Source organism: Chiloscyllium punctatum, chromosome 5 (genome assembly GCF_047496795.1).
Source record: "Chiloscyllium punctatum isolate Juve2018m chromosome 5, sChiPun1.3, whole genome shotgun sequence".
In the NCBI taxonomy this organism is placed as follows: Eukaryota; Metazoa; Chordata; class Chondrichthyes; order Orectolobiformes; family Hemiscylliidae; genus Chiloscyllium; species Chiloscyllium punctatum.
This window is the reverse complement of record NC_092743.1, coordinates 11,356,948-11,377,676: the sequence shown is the minus strand read 5'-3', so window position 1 is coordinate 11,377,676 and position 20,729 is coordinate 11,356,948. Positions and strand designations below refer to the sequence as shown.

Here is a 20,729-nt window from a genome sequence, read left to right as displayed (position 1 = left end):
GCAAGGAAAATCCTAAAGCTTTCTAAAGGTATGTCAGGAGTAAAAGAATGACTATGGTAAGATTAGGGCCAGTCAAGGACAATAGTGGGAAGTCATGCATGGAGTCTGAGGAGATAGGAGAGGCACAAAATGAATATTTTTCGTCAGTATTCACACAGGAAAAAGATAATGTTGTTGAGGAGAATACGGAGATTATTAGACTAGGTGGGATTGAGGTTCAGAAGGAGGAGGTGTTAGCAATTTTGGAGAGTGTGAAAATAGATAAGTCCCCTGGGCTGGATGGAATTTATTCTGGGATTCTCTTGGAAACTCAGGAGGAGATGGCACAGCCTTTGGCTTTGATCTTTATGCCGTCATTATCTACAGGAATAGTGCCAGAAAGCTGGAGAATAGCAAATGTTGTCTCCTTGTTCAAGAAGGGAAGTAGAGACAACCATGGTAATTACAGACCAGTAAACCTTACTTTGGTTATGGCTAGACTGTTGAAAAAGATTATAAGAAATAGGATTTACAATCATCAAGAAAGGAATAATTTGATTAGGGATAGTCAACATGGTTTTGGGAAGGGTAGGTCGTGCCTCACAAACCTTACTGAGTTCTTTGAGAAGGTGCCAATACAGGTGGATGAGGGTAAAGTGCTTGATGTGGTGTATATGGATTTCAGTAAAGCATTTGGTAAGGTTCCCCACAGTAGGCTGTTGCAGAAAATACAGAGACATGGGTGATTTAGCAGCTTGGATCAGAAATTGGCTAGTTGTAAGGAGGTGGTGGTTGATGGGAAATGTTTATCCTGGAGTTTAGCCACTAGTGGTGTACCATAAGGATCTGTTTTGGGGCCACTGCTGTTTGTCATTTCTATAAATGACCTGATTGAGCGCATACATGGATGGGTTAGTAAATTTGCAGATGACACTAAGGTTGGTGGAATTGTAGACAGTGCAGAAGAATGGTGCAGGTTATAGAGGGACATAGATAAACTGCAGAACTGGACTGAGAGGTAGTAAATGGGGTTTTATGCAGAAAAGTGTGAGGTGATTCACTTTGGAAGGAGTAACAGAATACTGGGCTAGTGGTAAGATTCTTGGTAGTGTAGATGATCAGAGAGATCTCGGTGTCCATGTGCATAGATCCCTGTAAGTTGCCACCCTGGTTGATAGGATTCTTAAAAAGCATACGGTATGTTAGGCTTTATTGATAGAGGGATTGAGTTTCAGAGCCATGAGGTCACATTGCAGCTGTACAAAACTCTGGTGCGGCCACACTTGGAGTATTACATACAGCTCTGGTCATTGCATTATAGGAAGGATGAGGAAGCATTGGAAAGGGTGCAGAGGACATGTACCAGGATGTTGCCTGGTATTGTGGGAATAGGTGAGGGACTTGAGGTTGTTTTCATTAGAGACAAGAAAGTTGAGAGGTGATTTAATAGAGACATACAAGAGGATCAGAGGATTACATAGGGTGGACACAGTGAGATGGTGATGGCTAGCATCGGGGGGACATACCTTTAAACTGAGGTGTGATAGATATCGGTCAGACTTAGGTTCTTTACTCAGAGAGTAATAGAGGCATGGAACACCCAGTCTCCAACAGTAGTAGACTCGCCAAATTTAAGGGCATTTAAATGGTCATTGGATAAACATATGGATGATAATGGAATAATGTAGGTTGGATGGACTTCAGATTGGTTTCATAGGTCGACGCAACATTGAGGGCCGAAGGGCCTGTACTACGCTGTAATGATCTATGTTCTGTGACCAACATAATTGAGAAAGGCATAGGCAGTAGAAATACAAGAATACCACAACACAAGTTACCCTCCAAGCTGCTCACCATCTTGACTTGGAAGTATATTGCTGTTCCTTCACTTTCAGTGAGTCAAACCTTGGAATTCCCTCCCTAACAGCATTGTGGATGTACCTACCCCAAATGGGCTAGAGTGGTTCAAGAAGGCAGCTCACTACCACTGTCTCAAGGGCAAGGAAGGATGGGCAATAAATGTTGGCCCAGTCAGTGATGTCCACATCCCAGGAATGAACAAAAACGTATACTGGACTTTCAGTTTACTAGTGGCAATGTGCTCACACCATTGAAGGAAAAAGAGAGGTTAGAAATAAGAGGAAAACTCAATCAACTTTGCTTCCAATTTCCATCCATCCCTCACCTCCAGAACATCCACTTAAGTCTCTTCCTTCCCCTTCCTCAACTTCCATCTCTACAGGGATAGGATGTCTGTCTACTCAAAGCAGTACATATGCTGATACATAAAACATCCCTGTTGATAGAGTATAAGCACAACAACTCAAGCAAATATCCTCACTCTACTTTCTTCTACATCTTCACCTTGTCATTGCGATAGGTCCTAAACTCCTTCTAGATCAACAGCAATTTACTTGCACTTTATTATTGTATTGGTTGTTCACAATATGCTCTTTATAATGGTGAGTACAAATGAAGACTGTGTGATTCTTATGCATATGGTCCTATGGTCTTCCCAATCCACTCCATTGAGGCTCAATACATTTCATTTGGGCATTTTACAATTTTACAGATTCAGTAGTGAGTTGAACTTAATTTCAGATCATACCATTTTCTCAGACAGTAGTCATTAGTAATAGTTCTGCCATTGCCAATGCAATCAAACATTAATGTGAAAGTGAAATTGTGTTCAACTTTAATTGTGTTTTTAGAATTCTTCAAGGAAGTAACAAGCAACATAGATAAAAGGAAACCTGTGGATGCGGTCTATTAATATTTAGAGAATGAATTTAACAAAATGCCACATCAAATGTACAAAATAAGAGCTCATGTTGTAGGGGGAAGATATATGCAAGGATAGAGGATTTGGTTAATTATTAAAAGTACAGTAGGCAAAATTCATCACTTTCAAATTGACAACATTTAATAAGTAGAATGCCGCAGGATTCATTCTGGGGCCTGAACTATTTGTAATATTTTTAATTAGTTGTTAAATTTGCTGATGATACAAAGATCGGAAGGGCAGTAAGTTGGGGGAGGACATAAGGAGATTGTAAAAGGATATATATAACTTATGTATTAAATTTTGGTAACTCAGAATCACAGAATTGTTACAGATCAGAAGGAGGCCATTGACCAGAAACTCAACTGGACTTGCTACATAAATGCATGGCTCCAAAAACAGATCAGGCTAGGTACACTATAGGAAGTAACTCACCTCCTGACCTCCCAATGTCTGTCTACCATTTGCAAGACTTGTCAGGAGTGTGATGGAATACTCCCAATTGCCTGGATGGGTGCAGTTCTAACAACACTCCAGAAGCTTGATACCATCTAAGAAAAAGCACCCACATGATCTGCACCACATCCACAAGAATTCACTCTTTCCACCAGTGATGCTCAGTAGCAGCAGTGTGTACTATCTACAAGATGCACTGCAGAAATTTGCCAAATACCCTTAAGAAAGCATTTTCCAAGCTCACGACCACTTCCACCTAGAAGGGTAAGGGCAACAAGTACATGGGAACAGCACCACCTGCAGGTTCATCAAAACAGGGCTATTAAGTACTGCAAAGAAATATCCTGCACACTGCTGCCTAGTCTACATTCCGTCAGGTCTACTCAGTTCCCGACTTCATAATAATCTTGCTCCATCCATGGATAAAAGAGTTGATTTCCAGAGATAAGTTGAGACTGACTGCTCTGCATATCAAGGCTGCATCTGACCGATTGTGACAGCAAGGAGCCCTCCCAGAATTACAGTCAATGGTAATCAGGGGAAATTCTCCACTGTTTTTAAGTCATACTTAGTGTACAGGAAAATACTTTCGGTGTTGAAGATCAATCAGCTCAGCTCAGTTCAGGCGTTCCTCAGGGCAGTGTCACAGGGCCAAATATCCTAAGCTGTTTCATCAATTACCTCCCTCCATCATGAGGTCAGGAATGAGGATATTTGCTGATGATGGCACAATGTTCAGCAGCATTCACAATACTTCAGGTACTGAAACTGTCAATGTCCAAATGGAAAACCTGGACAATATCCAGGTTTGGGCTGAAAAGTGGTAAATAATATTCACGCCACACAAGTGCCAAGCAATAAGCATCTCTAACAAGAGAAAACATTACTGTTATTATTCGACTCTTGGTAGTGTTACTGTCACTCAATTCCCCATCATGAACATCCTGGAGCATTACCACTGACCAAATTCTAAAGTGAATATAAACGATTAACTGCACCAACACACAATAATAGCAATGTGTACTGCAGCAAACCACCAGTATTCCTCTGACAACAGCCCCACATCCACAACCTTTGCCATTTTGCAAGGCAAGGACAGCAGATACATGGGAACACCAGCATCTGCAAATTCCCTTCCAAGCCATTCACCATTCTGACTTGAAAATATTTTGCTGCTCCTTCACGGTTACTGCATCAAAATCTTGAAACTCCCTCCCTTAGAGCACTGTGCATATACCATCTGTCTAATTTCCACCCTCCAACCCGCCTACTGTAGCAAATTAAGAAGCCAGCTCCTAGCCAGTGACATTTATACTTCATGAGCAAAAGAAAGTGAGTCACCAGAAAGCAGCAGACAACCAAGTAAAGTTGAGGCCACAATAAAAAATAAACCAAGCAGGGTCAATGGGCTTAATGACCCACTCCTAATCCCAATGTTTATTTATACTTCTTTTCGAAGCAGCCTTGGTTGCCTTGCACCCTCATCCCTTATCTCAGTTCTTCCCTCCTGCCTTTCAACCTCTCACAGCCCATTTCTTCTGCTAGTTTCTTTCTTCTTCCACTTTGCCTGCATTCATAATTACTTAAAACCAATTGTATGGCTAATATTTTCCATTTCTGATGAAAGGTCATTGATCTGAAACAGTACTTTTGCTTCTCTCTTCATAGATATTGCCTGAGCTAATGATTACTTGCAGCATTGTTTCGATAGCATTTCAGATTTACTTCAGCACTTGCAGTATTTTGTTTTTGTATGAGGCCTAACCATGTTATTAGACAAAGGATGCGATGTTTAGAAAAAGAGAATGACTACAAACTAGGGTTGCTGTGAAAAAAAGTAAAAGAAGAATCGTCAGTTAGGAGAAATAGGCAACATTGGCAGGAGTGAGGGAAAGGGGACATGATTTAGTGCAAGGATTTAGATTGGCAAGAAGTCAAGTTGGAAAGAATAGGAAAAGATTATCATAATCACTGATCAAACTTTGGATAATTAGCCACTTGGCTTGCAACCATCATTGAAGCAAGCATCTACTGTATAACAGCTGCAGGAACATGGCAACAGTGCCTGGGCAGTAAGTGGAAAGCTCTTTGAAGATGTAGTTGTTCAGTCAGATTACAAGAATGCTGAACAATTAAAGACAAATTGAAAAAACACTGGTAAACAGACATGCTACTCTGAAAAGTCACTGTGGTCAGGTGAATCCCAACGATCCTGAAATCTTTATGGCACTTTTATTGCGACCACTGTCTGCTGAAACTCACGGTCCAAAGAAACAATTCGCTTGTTGTTTCGGAGCTTCAGATGAGTCTTGCATTTGGCTTTAGTGTCATGATCCAATCTGTAATGCAGATGCTAAAAAAGCAGCGTACATTCCAGAATAACAAGACATATTTTCTTGGGTCAACGCAAATTGAAGTTCAGAGTTTAAGTAAAGTCGGCTGCATCTCCAAATAGTCTTTACAAGAGAGGCTACCTGTGGACTAAGGTTTTGCATAGAAAGATGAATACCTGTGCACCAGTCAAGGGATTAAAAACTTTGCAGTCATTCATAACAACGCATTGTCTAACTGATTATCAGTGAGAAAAAAAGAATTAGAGTCATAGAGTCACACGATACAGAAACAGAACCTTCAGTCCAACAAATCCATGCTAACCATAATTCCAAACTAAACTAGTCCCTCGTGTCTGTGCTTAGCCCATATCCTTCCAATATTTCTTATTCATGTAATTATCCAAATGTCTTTTAAAAGTTTGGAGCCAGCGACCATAATTCTATTAGTTTTAAAATAGTGATGAATAGGATAGACCGGATCTAAAAGTTGAAGTTCTAAATTGGAGGAAGGCTAATTTTGATGGTATTAGGCAAGAAATTTCAAAAGCTGATTGAGGGCAGATGTTCACAGGTAAAGGGAGAGCTGGAAAAAGGGAAGCTTTCAAAAATGAGATAACGAGAGTCCAGAGACAGTATATTTCTGCTGGGGTGAAAGGAAAGGCTGGTAGGTGTAGGGAACGCTGGATAACTAGAGAAATTGAGGTTTTGGTTAAGAAAAAGAAGGAAGCATATGTCAGGTCTCGACAGGAGAGATCAAGTGAATCCTTAGAAAAGTATAAAGGCAGTAAGAGTATACTTAAGTGGGAAATCAGGAGGGCCAAAAGAGAACATGGAATAGCTTTGGCAAATAAGATTTCAGGAGAATCCAAAGGGATATTATAAATACGGTGGTGACAAAACGGTAATGAGAGAGAGAAAGGGCCCCCCCCCAAAGATCAGCAAGGCAGCCTACGCATGGAGTCGCAGGAGATACTAATCGAGTATTTTGCATCAGTGTTTACTGTAGAGGAGGACATGGAAGATATAGAATGTGGGAAAATAGACGGTGACGTCTTGAAACTGTCCACATTACAGAGGAGGTGGTGCTGGATGTCTTGAAACTCATAAAAGTAGATAAATCCCCAGGATCGGATCAGGTGGGAAGCTAGAGAAGTAATTGCTGGGACCCTTGCTCAGATATTTGCATCTATGACAGTCATAGGTGAGGTTGGCTAATGTGTGTCACTATTTAAGAAAGGTCATAAAGAAGAGCCATAGAACGATAGACAAGTGAGCCTGACATTGGTGGTGGGCAAGTTGTTGGAGCGAATCTTGAGGGACAGGATTTGCATGTATTTGGAAAGGCAAGGATGATTAGGGATAGTCAGCATGGCGTTGTGCGCAGGAAATCATGTCTCACAAAATTGATTGAGTTTTTTGAAGAAGTAACAAACAGTATTGATGAGGGCAGAGCGATAGGTGTGATCTATATGGACTTCAGTAAGATGTTCGACAGGGTTCCACATGGGATACCGATAAGCAAAGCTAAATCTCATGGAATACAGGGCGAACTAGCCATTTGGATACAGAACTGGCTCGAAGGTGGTGGTGGAGGGCTGCTTTTCAGACTGGAGGCCTATGACCAGCGGTGTGCCATAAGGATCAGTGCTGGGTCCACCCTTTTTCATCATTTATATGTATGATTTGAATGTGAACATAGGATGTATAATTAGTAAGTTTGCAAATGACACCAAAATTTGAGGTGAAATGGACAGCGAAGAAGGTTACCTCAGATTACCACAGGTTCTTGGTCAAATGGGCCGAGAAGTGGCAAATGAAGTTCAATTTAGATAAATGCGAGGTGCTGCATTTTGGAAAAGCAGATCAGAGCAGGACTTATACACTAAATGGTAAGGTCCTGTGGAGTGTTGCTGAACAAAGAGATTATGGAGTGCAGGTTCATAGTTGCTTGAAAGTGGAGTCGCAGGTAGATAGAACAGTGAAGAAGGCATTTGGTATGCTTTATTGGTCAGAGCATTGAGTATAGGAGGTGGGAGGTCATATTGTGGCTGTACGGGATATTGGTTCAGCCACCTTTGGAATACTGCGTGCAAGTCTATCGGAAGGATGTTGTGAAACTTGAAAGGGTTCAGAAAAGATTTGCAAGGGTGTTGCCAGGATTGGGGGATTTGAGCTATAGGGAGAGGCTGAAAAGGCTGGGGCTGTTTTCCCTGGAGCGTCGGACTCTGAGGGGTGACGTTATAGAGGTTTATAAAATCATGAGGGGCATGGATAGTATAAATAGACTCCTTTCCTGGAGTGGGGGAGTCCAGAACTAGAGGGCATAGGTTTAAGGTGAGAGGGGAAATATGTAAAAGGGATCTGAGGGGCAACTTTTTCACACAGAGGGTGGTACATGTATGGAATGAGCTGTCAGAGGAAGTGGTGAAGGCTGGCACAATTACAACATTTAAAAGGCACCTGGATGGGTATATGAATAGGAAGGGTTTAATGGGATACGGGCCCAGTGCTGGTAAGTGGGACTAGGTTAGGTTAGGATATTTGGTTGGCATGGACGAATTGGACTGAAAGGTCTGTTTTCGTGCTGTACATCTCTATGACTCTTTGACTCTAAATTGTAACTGTGCCCGCATCCACTACTTCCTCAGAGAGTTCATTCCACACACAAAACACTCACCGTGTAAAAAAAATTGCCCCTCATGTCTTTTTTAAATCTCTCACCTGTAAAATATGCCCTAGTCTTGAAAACGCCCACCCTAGGGAAAAAGATACCTGCCATACACCTTACCTATCCCCCTCATGATTTTATAAACCTCTATAAGGTCACGCCTCAACCTCCTATGTTCCAGGGAAAGAAATCCCAGCCTATTCAGCTTCTCCTTTTTACTCAAACCCTCCACTCCTGGAAACATTCTGGTCAATCTCTTCTGAACTCTCTTCAGCTTGATAATATCCTTTCTATAACAGGGTGACCAGAACTGGATACAATATTCCAGAAGACACCTCACCAACATCCTCAATATGACATCCCAACTCCTACACACAAAGGACTGAGCAATGAAGGCAAGCGTGATCAACATCAACTTAATCACTTTATCTATATCTGGAACAAACTCATCTGCAAACATACTCACCACGCTTTCTACATTCTCATCTAAATCATTTATATAAATGACAAACAAAAGTGGACCCACCACCGATCGCTGTGGAACACCGCTGGTCAAAGGTGTTCAGATGGAAAAACAATCCTCCACCGTTACTCTGTCTCCTGCTATTAACTCAATTTTGTAAACAATTTGCAAGCTCACTCTGAATCCCATGTGATCTCATATTTTTTCCTATATTAAAGTACACCTGTTAACTTTGACTTGCATTTAGCTCTATTAGAAAACTTGAAACATCGTGAATTACTCTTTGACACAGTCATTTAAGAATCTACATTTTTTTGGATCTTGATTGTGACAGATATGGGTCAGGTGGTTACACAAAGTGGTTACTACATTGACTGGCCTATCTATACCAACAACGTGATTTAATTATTTGATTTTGAGGACCAGATCAGGCATAAGTGAGGTACAGGAATTTTATTACATTTAATGATCTGTCAGGGGAAAGTTGTTATTTTCACAGTAGAATGGCAAGCAGTCGAATTGTATAGTGTGACTAAACAAACAAAAATGTATATAATTTATGGTTATGGTTTAAGAACTGGAATCTGATAGCTCCTTTCAATATAATTCAAGTGATGAAACGATTTGGAGTTTGCAGAGAGGGGGCATTTTTCTTTTTTTCTGCTGGACCTCAAGACAAGGCACAATAGCTTCCTCAGTAATGATTCCTCAGTAAGAAAAAGATAGGTGTGTTGTTTCACAGCATCTTTTATAATCTCTGGATGTCCCAAAACATTTCACAGCCAATTACATAATTTTGAAGTGTTTTGCAGTTGTACTGTCGGAAACACAGGAGTCACTTTGCACCCATAGAGCTCGCTCGAACAGCAACATAGTAACAAGCAGATAATTTCTGATGGACACTGGCTGAGGTATCAGCGATCTCTAAGACACTGGGGAGAATTCCCACTCTCGCTGAGAAAAGTGTCAAATGATTTTTTTTTTACATTCACCTGACAGTGCAGATGGACCCTTGGTTTAACATCTCCACCTGAAGGTTAACACCACCAACAGTGCAGCACTCCCACTGTAGTGCAATGGAGTGTCAGGAAGAACTATGTGCTCTAGTGGAATGAACCCACAACCTTTGATTCAAGTGGGAATCAATAATCACTGAGCCAAGGCGGATGTCTATAGAATGCTAGTTTATACTACTTAAACAAAAGCAAAACATACAATGTTATATTCAAATGCCAGCAACCATAGTATGTCAGGTGGTGAAGAAGGTGTAAGGCACACTTGTCTTTGTTGGTCAGAGCATTGAATACAGGAGTTGGGACATCATGTTACAGCTGTATAAGACATTGGTAAGGCCACATTTGGAGTACTGTGTATAATTCTCATCACGCTGCTATGGCAAGGATGTTATTAAACTGGAAAGAGTGAAAAAACAATTTTCAAGGATGTTACCAAAGTTTGTGCTATAAGGAGAGACTGGATAGGCTGGGAGTTTTGTCCCCCGAGGGCTGAGGGATGACCTTACAGAGTCCCAAAGTGGAGGGTATAGGTCTAAGGTGAGTGACAAAAAGATTTAAAAGGGGCCCGCGGGGCAACTTTTTCATGAAGATGATGGTGCCTATGTGGAATGCACTGCCAGAGGAAGTGATTGAGAAGGTTACAATTACAACATTGAAAAGACATTTGGACAGATACATGGATAGGAAAGGCTTAGAGGGAAAGGGGCCAAGCACAGGCAAATGGGACTAGCTCCCTTTGGGAAACTCAGCATGGACAAGTCAGGCCAAAGGGCCTGTTTCTGTGCTGTATAACTCAATGACTCAAAGTCTCAACTATATGCATATTTTTATACCCATTAAATACAGGACTGACTTATAAGGTTTAAAAATAAGATATGATAATATACTGGATTTTATACTACATGCTTCTAGCCAAGCTGGAACTTTACCTTGACCCTTGACAGCCTCAGCAATTCTTGATACATGTCATTTACTTGGAAAAAAAAAGATAGAAATAGCCTACAATGAAAAGTTTTACATCTGGAAAATGTCATTGGGCTGAAGCACAAGTGTTGGCAAAATTCACTGAAAACAAACAAATTGAATCTTACAATCTGATTAGTTCAGATGCCCTATACCACTTGTAAAAAGTTAAAAAGCAAAGCTCAATCCTGAAGAAAATTGTCAACTCTTTAAAAAGAATTCATTGGCAAGGGCAGTAAATCATGAATCCTCGACAAAACATTTTTCAAGGTCACTCAACAACACTACTGCTCTGTAATCAGTTATGATTCACCTCAAAATAATAGTCAACATAATTAAATAATTTTGAACAAAGGTGTTACTGGAACGACAACCCCTCTTGGATGACACAACCTACTTTCTTTGATTTTTCTTCACCTGGGCTTTGATCCATGATCTTATCCCTGACGCATATATAAAGTTCTCCATTCTCGCCACTGATTCCATCTTCCCTCCTGACCATTGCCTTTGGCTGAACCAATCTTCTGGACCTTGAAAGTTATTGAGGGTCCGGGCCAATCCTAAAGCCATCTACTCAAAGATGGTCAGTTAATAGGACATCATTGTGGGAGACCCACTGAAAAGACCTGCAATACTGAATGGCTTGCAGCCAAAATTAGAGCAGTGGGCAGGGTGGCAAGGGTGCCTCAGAATGACATATTTTAAAAGACGTCTCAGAGATGCCAGAAAACCTATGAGAATGGCTGTGACTGTTTCAACCTTGTGGCTTCAATGTGACCAACTTAATGTGAGGCTCCAATGTCCCTCTGGCCTGTGATCAATAGGCCATCTCTGAGTAGTTACGTAATTCCAAACATCGTTAGAGCCCCACATGATACCAGCATGGGATAATAAGCCTTAACTGGGGTCTTAATTGGTTCAACTGGCACGTTGCCCTTGGGCTGCAGATTATGCTCTTGGGAAGTAATCCCAGTGAAATCTTCTGATACTGTCCTGGCAGCTTACACTGATCTTAGTACATCCATGCCTTTGTCATCTCTAAACTTTAGTACCTCAATGCTCTCCTGGCAATCATTATATCCTCTATCACCTTTAAAATTCAGCCAACCTGAGACACTGTATTCTATACCAGTGCTACACTAATCTATAAATATGGCTCTGCTCCTCAATCTCTCCAACCCATGTTGACTTCTTTGACACTTTTCCAAAGCTCTGCTTCTCCCCTTTCCCTTCCACTTGCCCGTTGACTAATCCAGCTGCTTTCCTGAACCTGAAACTATGTCTTTCTTTCGCTTTTCTTCTATCTGCCCTCTTCTTGGAGAGTGCTCTCAATCATTTTTAAACTGCTGCCATTAAGTCATCAATTCTTCCTAAAAAGTTCTTCCGATCTTGCAAACTACTGTCCAATCTCCAACCTCATTCTGCCTCCAAGGATGAGTTGATGTCTCCCAAACGCATGTCCATCTTTTGTGCAGTTTCATGTTTAAATCACTCCAATCCTGTTTCCGGCCACGACAGTATCAGTAAGATGACCTGAAGAAATTCTCTGTGGCTGTGTCCACTGTGCATGAGCATGAGCCTTCCTCATCTTTCTTGGTCTGGGCCTCTGCAGATTATGTCACCCACCTCTAAATCCACTCCATAAATATTCAGCTCAGTTGAAGTACTTTTGCTTTATCCTGCTCTTACTGATTTGATTGCAGTCCTAATTTTTCCAGCAACGGTTTTCCTTGCCAACCTAAATCTGTCACCTGTTTTGCATCCCTAGAATCTACCCTTGGCCACCTCCTCTTCCCCATGCTTCCATTGGTGACATTAACTGCAATCACAGGCGGCATGGAGCCGGGGTTCAGCCTCCGGACTGACATTAGTATCTCACATTTCTACCACTGCACCACACCCCCTGTTGTGCCAACCAATGCTTTACTGACTTCCGCTTTTCTAAATGCGTTTGTTAGAGGTTTACGCTGAATTCAAGTTTCACCAACACCGTTCCAAAACATGTGCCCAGATTCTGGACTGCTAATAGTTATCTTGCCATCATACCACTGACTCCCTTTATGCAACACTTTCCATTTAACATTAACCGTATCCTGGGTAGCTTACATTTTATTCTGGTTTCTCCCACCTCACCAACCTAAAACTCTTACTGTTATTTCTCCAATGCCCCGCCATCATTCAATTTCTCTGCCTCAGACCTTTCCCACGTTTTTCCTCCACCATCCCCACTCTGACCCTTTTCGTCATACTATTGACAGATTTTCCTGAAGCTTCCAAAATCCCATCACTCTTTGAACCCCTTTCCTTATTTAAAACACTCCTTAAAATCCACCTCTAATCAAGCTTTGGGTCACTTCTCCTCATATCTAGCTCCTGCTCAGTATCTCATTTATTTTCTGATTATTGCTCTGACAGTGTTTTGGATGAATTTTTGTGTTGGAAAACAAGCTGCCGTATTTTTTTTAAAAACACAATACACATACTGAATACAGTTCCCAAGACAATTTGTTCAGTGCTCACAAACAAGAATACAATTTAAAAAAACCAACTTGGGGAGACATGGAAGTCACTGGCTTTTTATTGTTCATCATTTACTGCCCAAGAGAAGGCGCTGGTGAGCTGCCTTCTCAAATCATTAAAGTCCATTTGTAGGTACACCCACAGTACTGTTGGCAAGTGAGTACTAGGATTTTGACCAAGTGATACTGAAGGAATAGCAATACAGTTACAAATCACGATGGGACTTAGAGAAGGACTTGCAGGTAGTGATATTCACAGAAGTGTTATGGCACAAAAAGAGGCTATTTGGCCCATCATGCCTGCACTGGCTCATTAAATGAGCATTATTATCAAGTGCATATCTTTGCACATTATTTATATCTAAATAATTCTCCAATGCCCATTTGAATACCTGAATTAAACCTGCCTCCACGACAGTTCCTAACAATGCTTTCCATACCCTAACTGCTCGTTAAGTGAAAAGACTTTTCCCTCACATCACTTCTTTTGCAGATCATTTTAAATCTCTGCCTTCTGTTCTTGTTCCTTTTACAAACCTCTATCAGATCTCCTGTTAGCCTTCTTCTTTCCGAGAAGAACAGTTCCAATTTCTTCAATCTATTCTCATGACTAAAGTTCCTCATCTTTGGAACTGTACTTTTCAACCACTGCTCTCTCCAGCGAGATCACATCCTACCTATAGTGTCGTGCCGATAACTGTGAACAGTACTTTATCTGAGATCTAACAAGTACTTGTACATAGTGTTCCCATGCATACTTTGCCCATGTCCTTCTGGGTGGTAGAGGTTATGGGTTTGGAAGTGTTTTAGAACAGCCTTGGTGATCTGCTGCAGTGCATCTTGAAGATGGTGCATGCTGCCACTCAGCATTGGTGTCTGAGGGATGAAACATTGAAGACATTATCTAAGATTTCAACTAAGTGAACTGCTTTGACCTGGATGATTTTGAGCTCCCTGAGTGTTAAAGGAACTGCACTCATCCCGGAAAATGGACATTATTCTGTCACATTGGTGACGTGTTTCCTGTAGGTGGTGAATGGGTTTTGGAGAGTCAGGAGGTGAGATACTTACTACGGAATTCCGAGCTATTGTCCTACACTTGTATTTATGTGGCTGATCCAATTCAGTTTCAGGTCAATTGGTAACCCCAAGAATGCTGATTGTGATTAGATTTAATTCTTAAACATGCATACATTGTACATTTGATAAAAGAATCTTGTTAAATTGAGAGGACTGGTTGCATGGGTAAGGTTTGACTTCCCATGTAAGGAATGGTCAAATGGAGCTTAAAAATGTGTTGCTGGAAAAGTGCAGCAGGTCAGGCAGCATCAAAGGAACAGGAGAATCGATGTTTCAGCATAAGCCCTCCTTCAGGAATGAGGACAGTGTGCCAAGCAGGCTAAGATAAAAGGTAGGGAGGAGGGACTTGGGGGAGTGGCGTTGGGAGTACAACAGGTGGAAGGAGGTTAAGGTGAGGGTGATAGGCCGGAAAGGGGGTGAGGGTGGAGAGGTCGGGAAGAAGATTGCAGGTCAAGAAGGCGATGCTGAGTCTGAGGGTTGGGACTGAGAAAAGGTGGGGGGAGGGGAATTGAGAAAGCTGGAGAAATCTGCATTCATCCCTTGTGGTTGGAGGGTTCCTAGGCGGAAGATGAGGTGCTCTTCCTCCAGGTATTGTGTTGCCATGGTCTGGCGATGAAGGAGGTCAAGGACCTGCACGTCCTTGGCAGAGGGAGAGGGGGAGTTGAAGTGTTCAGCCACAGGGTGGTTGGGTTGGTTGGTCTGGGTGTCCCAGAGGTGTTCTCTGAAACATTCCGCAAATAGGCGGCCTGTCTCCCCAATGTATAGGAGGCCACATCGGGTGCAGCGGATGCAGTAAATGATGTGTGTGGAGGTGCAGGTGAGTTTCTGATGGATATGGAAGGATCCCTTGGGGCGTTGGAGGGAAGTGAGGGGGGAGGTGTGGGCGCAAGGTTTGCATTTCTTGCGGTTGCAGGGGAAGGTGCCGGGCGTGGAGTTTGGGGGTGGTGGGGGGTGTGGATCTGACGAGGGAGTTGCAGAGGGAGTGGTCTTTCCGGAACGCTGATAGGGGTGGGGAGGGAAATATATCCCTGGTGGTGGGATCTGTTTGGAGGTGGCGGAAATGACGAAGGATGATACGATGTATCTGGAGGTTGGTGGGGTGGTAGGGGAGGACCAGTGGGGTTCTGTCCTGGTGGCGATTGGAGGAGTGGGGTTCAAGGGCGGAGGAGCGGGAAATGGAGGAGATGCAGTGGAGAGCATTGTCAACAACGTCTGAGGGGAAATTGCGGTCTTTGAAGAAGGAGGTCATCTGGGTTGTTCGGTATTGGAATTGGTCCTCCTGGGAGCAGATGCGGCGAAGGCGAAGGAATTGGGAATATGGGATGGCATTTTTACAGGGGGCAGGGTGGGAGGAGGTGTAATCTAGGTAGCTGTGGGAGTCAGTTGGTTGAGAGTAAACGTCCGTGTTGAGTCGGTCGTCCGAGATAGAAATGGAGAGGTCTAGGAAGGGGAAGGAGGAGTCTGAGACGGTCCAGGTAAATTTGAGGTCGGGGTGGAAGGTGTTAGTAAAGTGGATGAACTGTTCAACCTCCTCATGGGAGCACGAGGTAGCGCAAATACAGTCATCGATGTATTTCTCCAGCTTTTTCATTTCCCTTCCCCCCACCTTTTCTCAGTCCCAACCCTCAGACTCAGCACCGCCTTCTTGACCTGTAATCTTCTTCCCAACCTCTCCGCCCCATCACCCTCACCTTAACCTCCTTCCACCTATTGTATTCCCAACGCCCCTCCCCCAAGTCCCTCCTCCCTACCTTTTATCTTAGCCTGCTTGGCACACCCTTCTCATTCCTGAAGAAGGGCTTATGCCCGAAATGTCGATTCTCCTGTTCCTTGGATGCTGCATGACCTGCTGCACTTTTTCAGCAACACATTTTTAAGCTCTGATCTCCAGCAACTGCAGTCCTCACTTTCTCCATGGTCAAATGGAGTTGATTAGCATAAGCGCAGAAGTTGATTAATTGAGGGAGAGTGAGGTAGAGAGATTGTGATAGGGACAGAAAAGTGATATCCTCCCATGAGGGAATTCAGAACAATGGAAGAGAACATTAATATTCCTCTAACACTCGGGGAGCTCAAAATCATTCAAGGCAAAGCAGTTCACTTAACTGAAACCCCATATAATACCTTCAACATTTGCTCCCTCAGACACCAACCCTGAGTGGCACCATCGACAAGATGCACTGCAAAAATTGCAAAGGCTCCTCTGAAACCCTTCCAAACCCACAACCTCTACCACCCAGAAGACATGGGCAACGTACGCATGGGAACACCATGTACAAGTACTTGTTAGATTTCAGATAAAGTACTGTTTACAGTTATGGGAAGGATGAGAACTTATTGGACAGAGAAGTGGTTTAAAATAATAGTTCCAAGGATGAGGAACATCAACCAAGAGAATAGACTGAAGAACCTGGTGATGACAGGAAGGATCTCTTCACAAGGAGTTTGTTGGAAATCTGGAACTCTATCCTTCAAAAGGATGTACAGGATGATTCAATTCAAAACTAAAACTAATAAGGGTTCAGGAACCAAAGTAGTTAGATAGACTTGGAATATAGATAATCTATGATCTAAGTGAATGATAGATCAGAGTAGTCAAGAGATGTTCATGAAGAATGTCTTCAGGTTCCATGAGCAACAATGTGAGAAGGTAACTAATTCATTGCATTGCATATTTAAATCTGTGTGCACCAAAGCAGGGACACTTTTTTGTTGAGGTGACAAAGTGAGCTGTATAAAAGGTCAATCATCCCACGCACCTGCATCTTGAATGTACTGAAACTGCCCTGTCCTCAAGTCATCAGAACTGTGTTCAGTCTTGGACGCTTGATATCTGCCTACAGCAGATGATGGTTGCTGTGTGTGGTCTGAAGTCTGAGACTTGGCATCTTGCCCAAGATAGCATTGGAGAAGTTCATGTAGTAGATTCAGGCAGTTCAGATGCTCTTGGCCCCAGAATATCTAAACAGACACCAAAAAGATAAGCACCCGCACTGATAAGATACAAAAGAACAAACACATTAAAAATCCAAAGATATAGGCTAAACCATTTATAGTCTGGTTGCCTATTTTTTGGTTAATCAGATGTTGATGATTTTGTGTAACAGCATTCACAGATGATCACTTTGGCTCTGAAAATGCTAGAGGTACGCTCTAGGCCACAGGTCACAGATCTCCCAGGGAAATGGAGTGAATGGCTGAAAATGGCCTTGTCTGGTTTACACTGGGGATTCCTGCTGCTGACCTTACATTGGTTCAGTAGATCCAGTGCAGAATTGCAGCAACTCTTTTACTGGATATTCAAAATCTCATACTACAAATTTGGGCCTGGAAAATGCAACATATCCAATTGTTGATTTAGCAACCCCTTCCTCACCACTTGATTTTCCCCTTTTGAATTTTGTGGACATTGTGTTTCTTTTGGGTATCGATGCACTATCCTGGTTTCTAATCGGGTGATTTATTAAATTTGCGCTTAGGTATTTTTTAAGATAGAACTGGATTCTTTCCCAGTGGTTTTCTGAACAGGAAAAGCACCCAGAAGAGAATAGTAATAACTGGTGTTTGTGCTAAACCATATAAATTTACAAACAAAAAACCTTGTAAATCTGTATAAGTATTTAGTGGCCTAATGCAACACCAAGATATCAGTCTGCCATACATAACCTTCCCTGAGATGGACACAAGACTAAATCTGCATACACTATAAAATAAAATGTGTATTTGGACAATAATTTTATGGTTAATTGTCTGCATTGTAGTATCAGTAGTATGATGATAAACAGTATATATAATATGATAAATTATAATGACTGCTTCCTATAATACCATGACTAATCAGGGTGGCACGGTGGCTCAGTGGCTAATACTGCTACCTCACAGCACCAGGGACCAGTGTTTGATTCCAGCCACTGTGCAAATTCCACACAGACATTCTCCTCGTGTCTGTGTGTTTTTCCTCTGGGTGCTCCAGTTTCCACCCACAGTCGAAAGATTTGCACATTAGATGGATTGACCATGTGAAATGCAGGGTTACAGAGACTGGCAGGGTGGGTGGGATGCTCTTTGGAGGTTTGGTATGGGCTCAATGGGCTGAATCGCCTGCTTTCACACTGTTGGGATTCAATGACTTATTATAAGTAGAGTCAGCTTCACTGTGGCTTCAGATAACAAGCAACACTATCAGTCAACTTCTGGAGCCCAGGACACTAATCTGTACACACACACATTATATAAATCTTGCTTACTTCCCATGAAGTTTTGAGAAAACCTAGGCAGCTTCCAGGATTAATTTCAACTTCAAACAAGTTAAAACTGAATCTTTTTTAAAAATGTCTTCTTTGGAAGATTTTGCAAACTACTTATTTATTATGCAAGTATTTTGAAGATGTTCAAAGGTTAATAATAATGATCGCATTCAGAGAAGTCTGCAGAACCAATCCAACGTCTACTTGCACCCTTTTGTGAATTAGTAAAGTACGGATGCAGAATTCCTCCTGCAGTCAATGAAAGGGCTAAAAGGCAGGGGTGATTTATGTATCAGTTGAACTCAATCCAGTCACAATGATCACTTGTCAATAGAAGATGGCAAAGGTCATACATAAAGTAGAACTGTGCACCAAATGAACAACTACCATCCTGCACATGCTGTATGATCAACTGCTCAAGTCTCACAAATTCTCTTAAAACATTGTACCCTATCTCTAGTGCCATGAAAACAAAATGCTTTGTATGCATTTCTAATTATTTTAAGTGCCTTTGCAGTATTTATGGTATTGGCCGTTTCATCCTATTGCCCTGCAGTTCTGTTTGTTCTGCTCTGATCTTTTTAAAAGTTTATTACTCATACAAAAAAATCAAGTACTTCAAATGCAACAGTGTTGAGCTTTACCAGATAACCTGATCATGTTACAAGGGTACTCTTTGCATGATTTACAGGGTTGGAAATAAAAGACATTTGGGTCAAACAAGGAACAGACTCATTAAAGACAGCCTCTACCAGACACCACTGCCACCCACACAAACCTGGATCAGTCCAGCTTTCAAGTCGACCAGCGTTTTTGGAACGGAGTGATGTGGGTCAGGGTCGCCACTGTGCCTGCACCACTTAGCATCCAGTTGCAGGGTACAGCAGAATGGGCCAATTAGTGCTCTGGTTCTGTCTTTGAGGCAGGTCTTTACAAGCAGATCCTTCAGTTGGAGTGCAAATGTAGCACCCAAAATCATTCCTAAACAGAGGAAGAAAAGGATGTCATATTTATCCTTTTTTGGACAACTGCACAATAAATTAAATAGTACAAGGCTAAAAGAAACATTTATCTTTGCTTTCTTTTTTTGTACGTACTTCTGCATCAGTTCTCTGATCTTTACATCTGTACATAATTAATACAGGATGCCAGCTCCTAAGCAACACTGTGGAATTATGAGCAAATCATTGAAGCAACTGAACTTTCCGCAATAATTTATGGAGTCCAATATATTTTTCTGACTGACTGATCAACCTTGTAAAGGAAATATAACATGCTCTCTTGTGTTCAACTGGATATTCTACATATTTGAATGTTTCCAAAACTGGATTTTAGTTCAGGTTCAATAATAAATAATTCAATGGTTTCCTCAAACATTGCTCAAAGGGAGAAACATGTCTTTTAAACTGAACACTTACAGATGCGAACTGCAGCAAGCAATTTTGTTCCGGAGTGCTACTTAAGGCTCCTCTAATGTTGGAACATGTGAATATTTAACAAACAACTTAAAATACGTTATATTCAGTCCAAAATAAACAATGGAAACAGTCTGCTCCATGCTGACATATATTCTGTTCCATCTGTCCCCAACCACACTTGGGGGAAAATGAGTAATGTGCATTGCTCCATCACTGAGTTAGGTGATCACTTGTAATTTCAAACTGCAAACCACACAGCAAAACTCTGCTCAAACAAAGAAAAACAGATATGCACTTGACTGACACCTTGGCACCCTAGGGTGTTTCCAAAGCTATCTGCAACCAATTAAGTATTTTTGACTTGTAATTAGTGCTGTAGCCACGGGATCTTTTACCTTGTTCACCTGAGATTGCTATCGGGACTTTTGTTAAAGGTTTCTTCCAAAAGAGGGAGTCTCTACATGGCTCCCATCCTGAAATGCTGCTGCACTCCCTCAGAAATGCCTCAGGGGAATCAGCCTTAATTCATGTGCTAGAGTCTTGAAGTGGGACTTGAATGCACAACTTTCTGACTCATGGGCAAAAGTGCAACCATCTGAGCCATGGCTGATATTTGTTCAGGTCTGATGCAGCTGTGGGCAGCTTCGTTGAATCCACAGTCAACATCATATAACCAGCAGTAAATGTGCACAGTGATCTTAAGCAGATGAGATTCTTGTGCATGTGACTTACAACCTTTCCTGTTAACATCATATATATTGACTGCTGGAAGCCCATATTTGTTGCCTTCACATCAAACACAGAG

At 41.9% G+C, this 20,729-nt stretch overlaps 1 protein-coding gene across 4 annotated transcripts in view; it reads right to left on the bottom strand.

Moving 5' to 3' along the window:
• LOC140476882 (intermembrane lipid transfer protein VPS13B-like) overlaps positions 1-20,729 on the bottom strand; it is a 957,534-nt gene that overhangs the window by 144,219 nt on the left and 792,586 nt on the right. For all 4 annotated transcript variants that reach the window (XM_072569770.1, XM_072569768.1, XM_072569769.1 and 1 more), the window contains exons 37-38: positions 19,285-19,487; positions 17,019-17,220 (exon numbers count right to left, since the gene is read on the bottom strand). In XM_072569770.1, the coding sequence (XP_072425871.1) occupies positions 17,019-17,220; positions 19,285-19,487 (405 nt within the window). The remainder of the gene's footprint in view (positions 1-17,018; positions 17,221-19,284; positions 19,488-20,729) is intronic.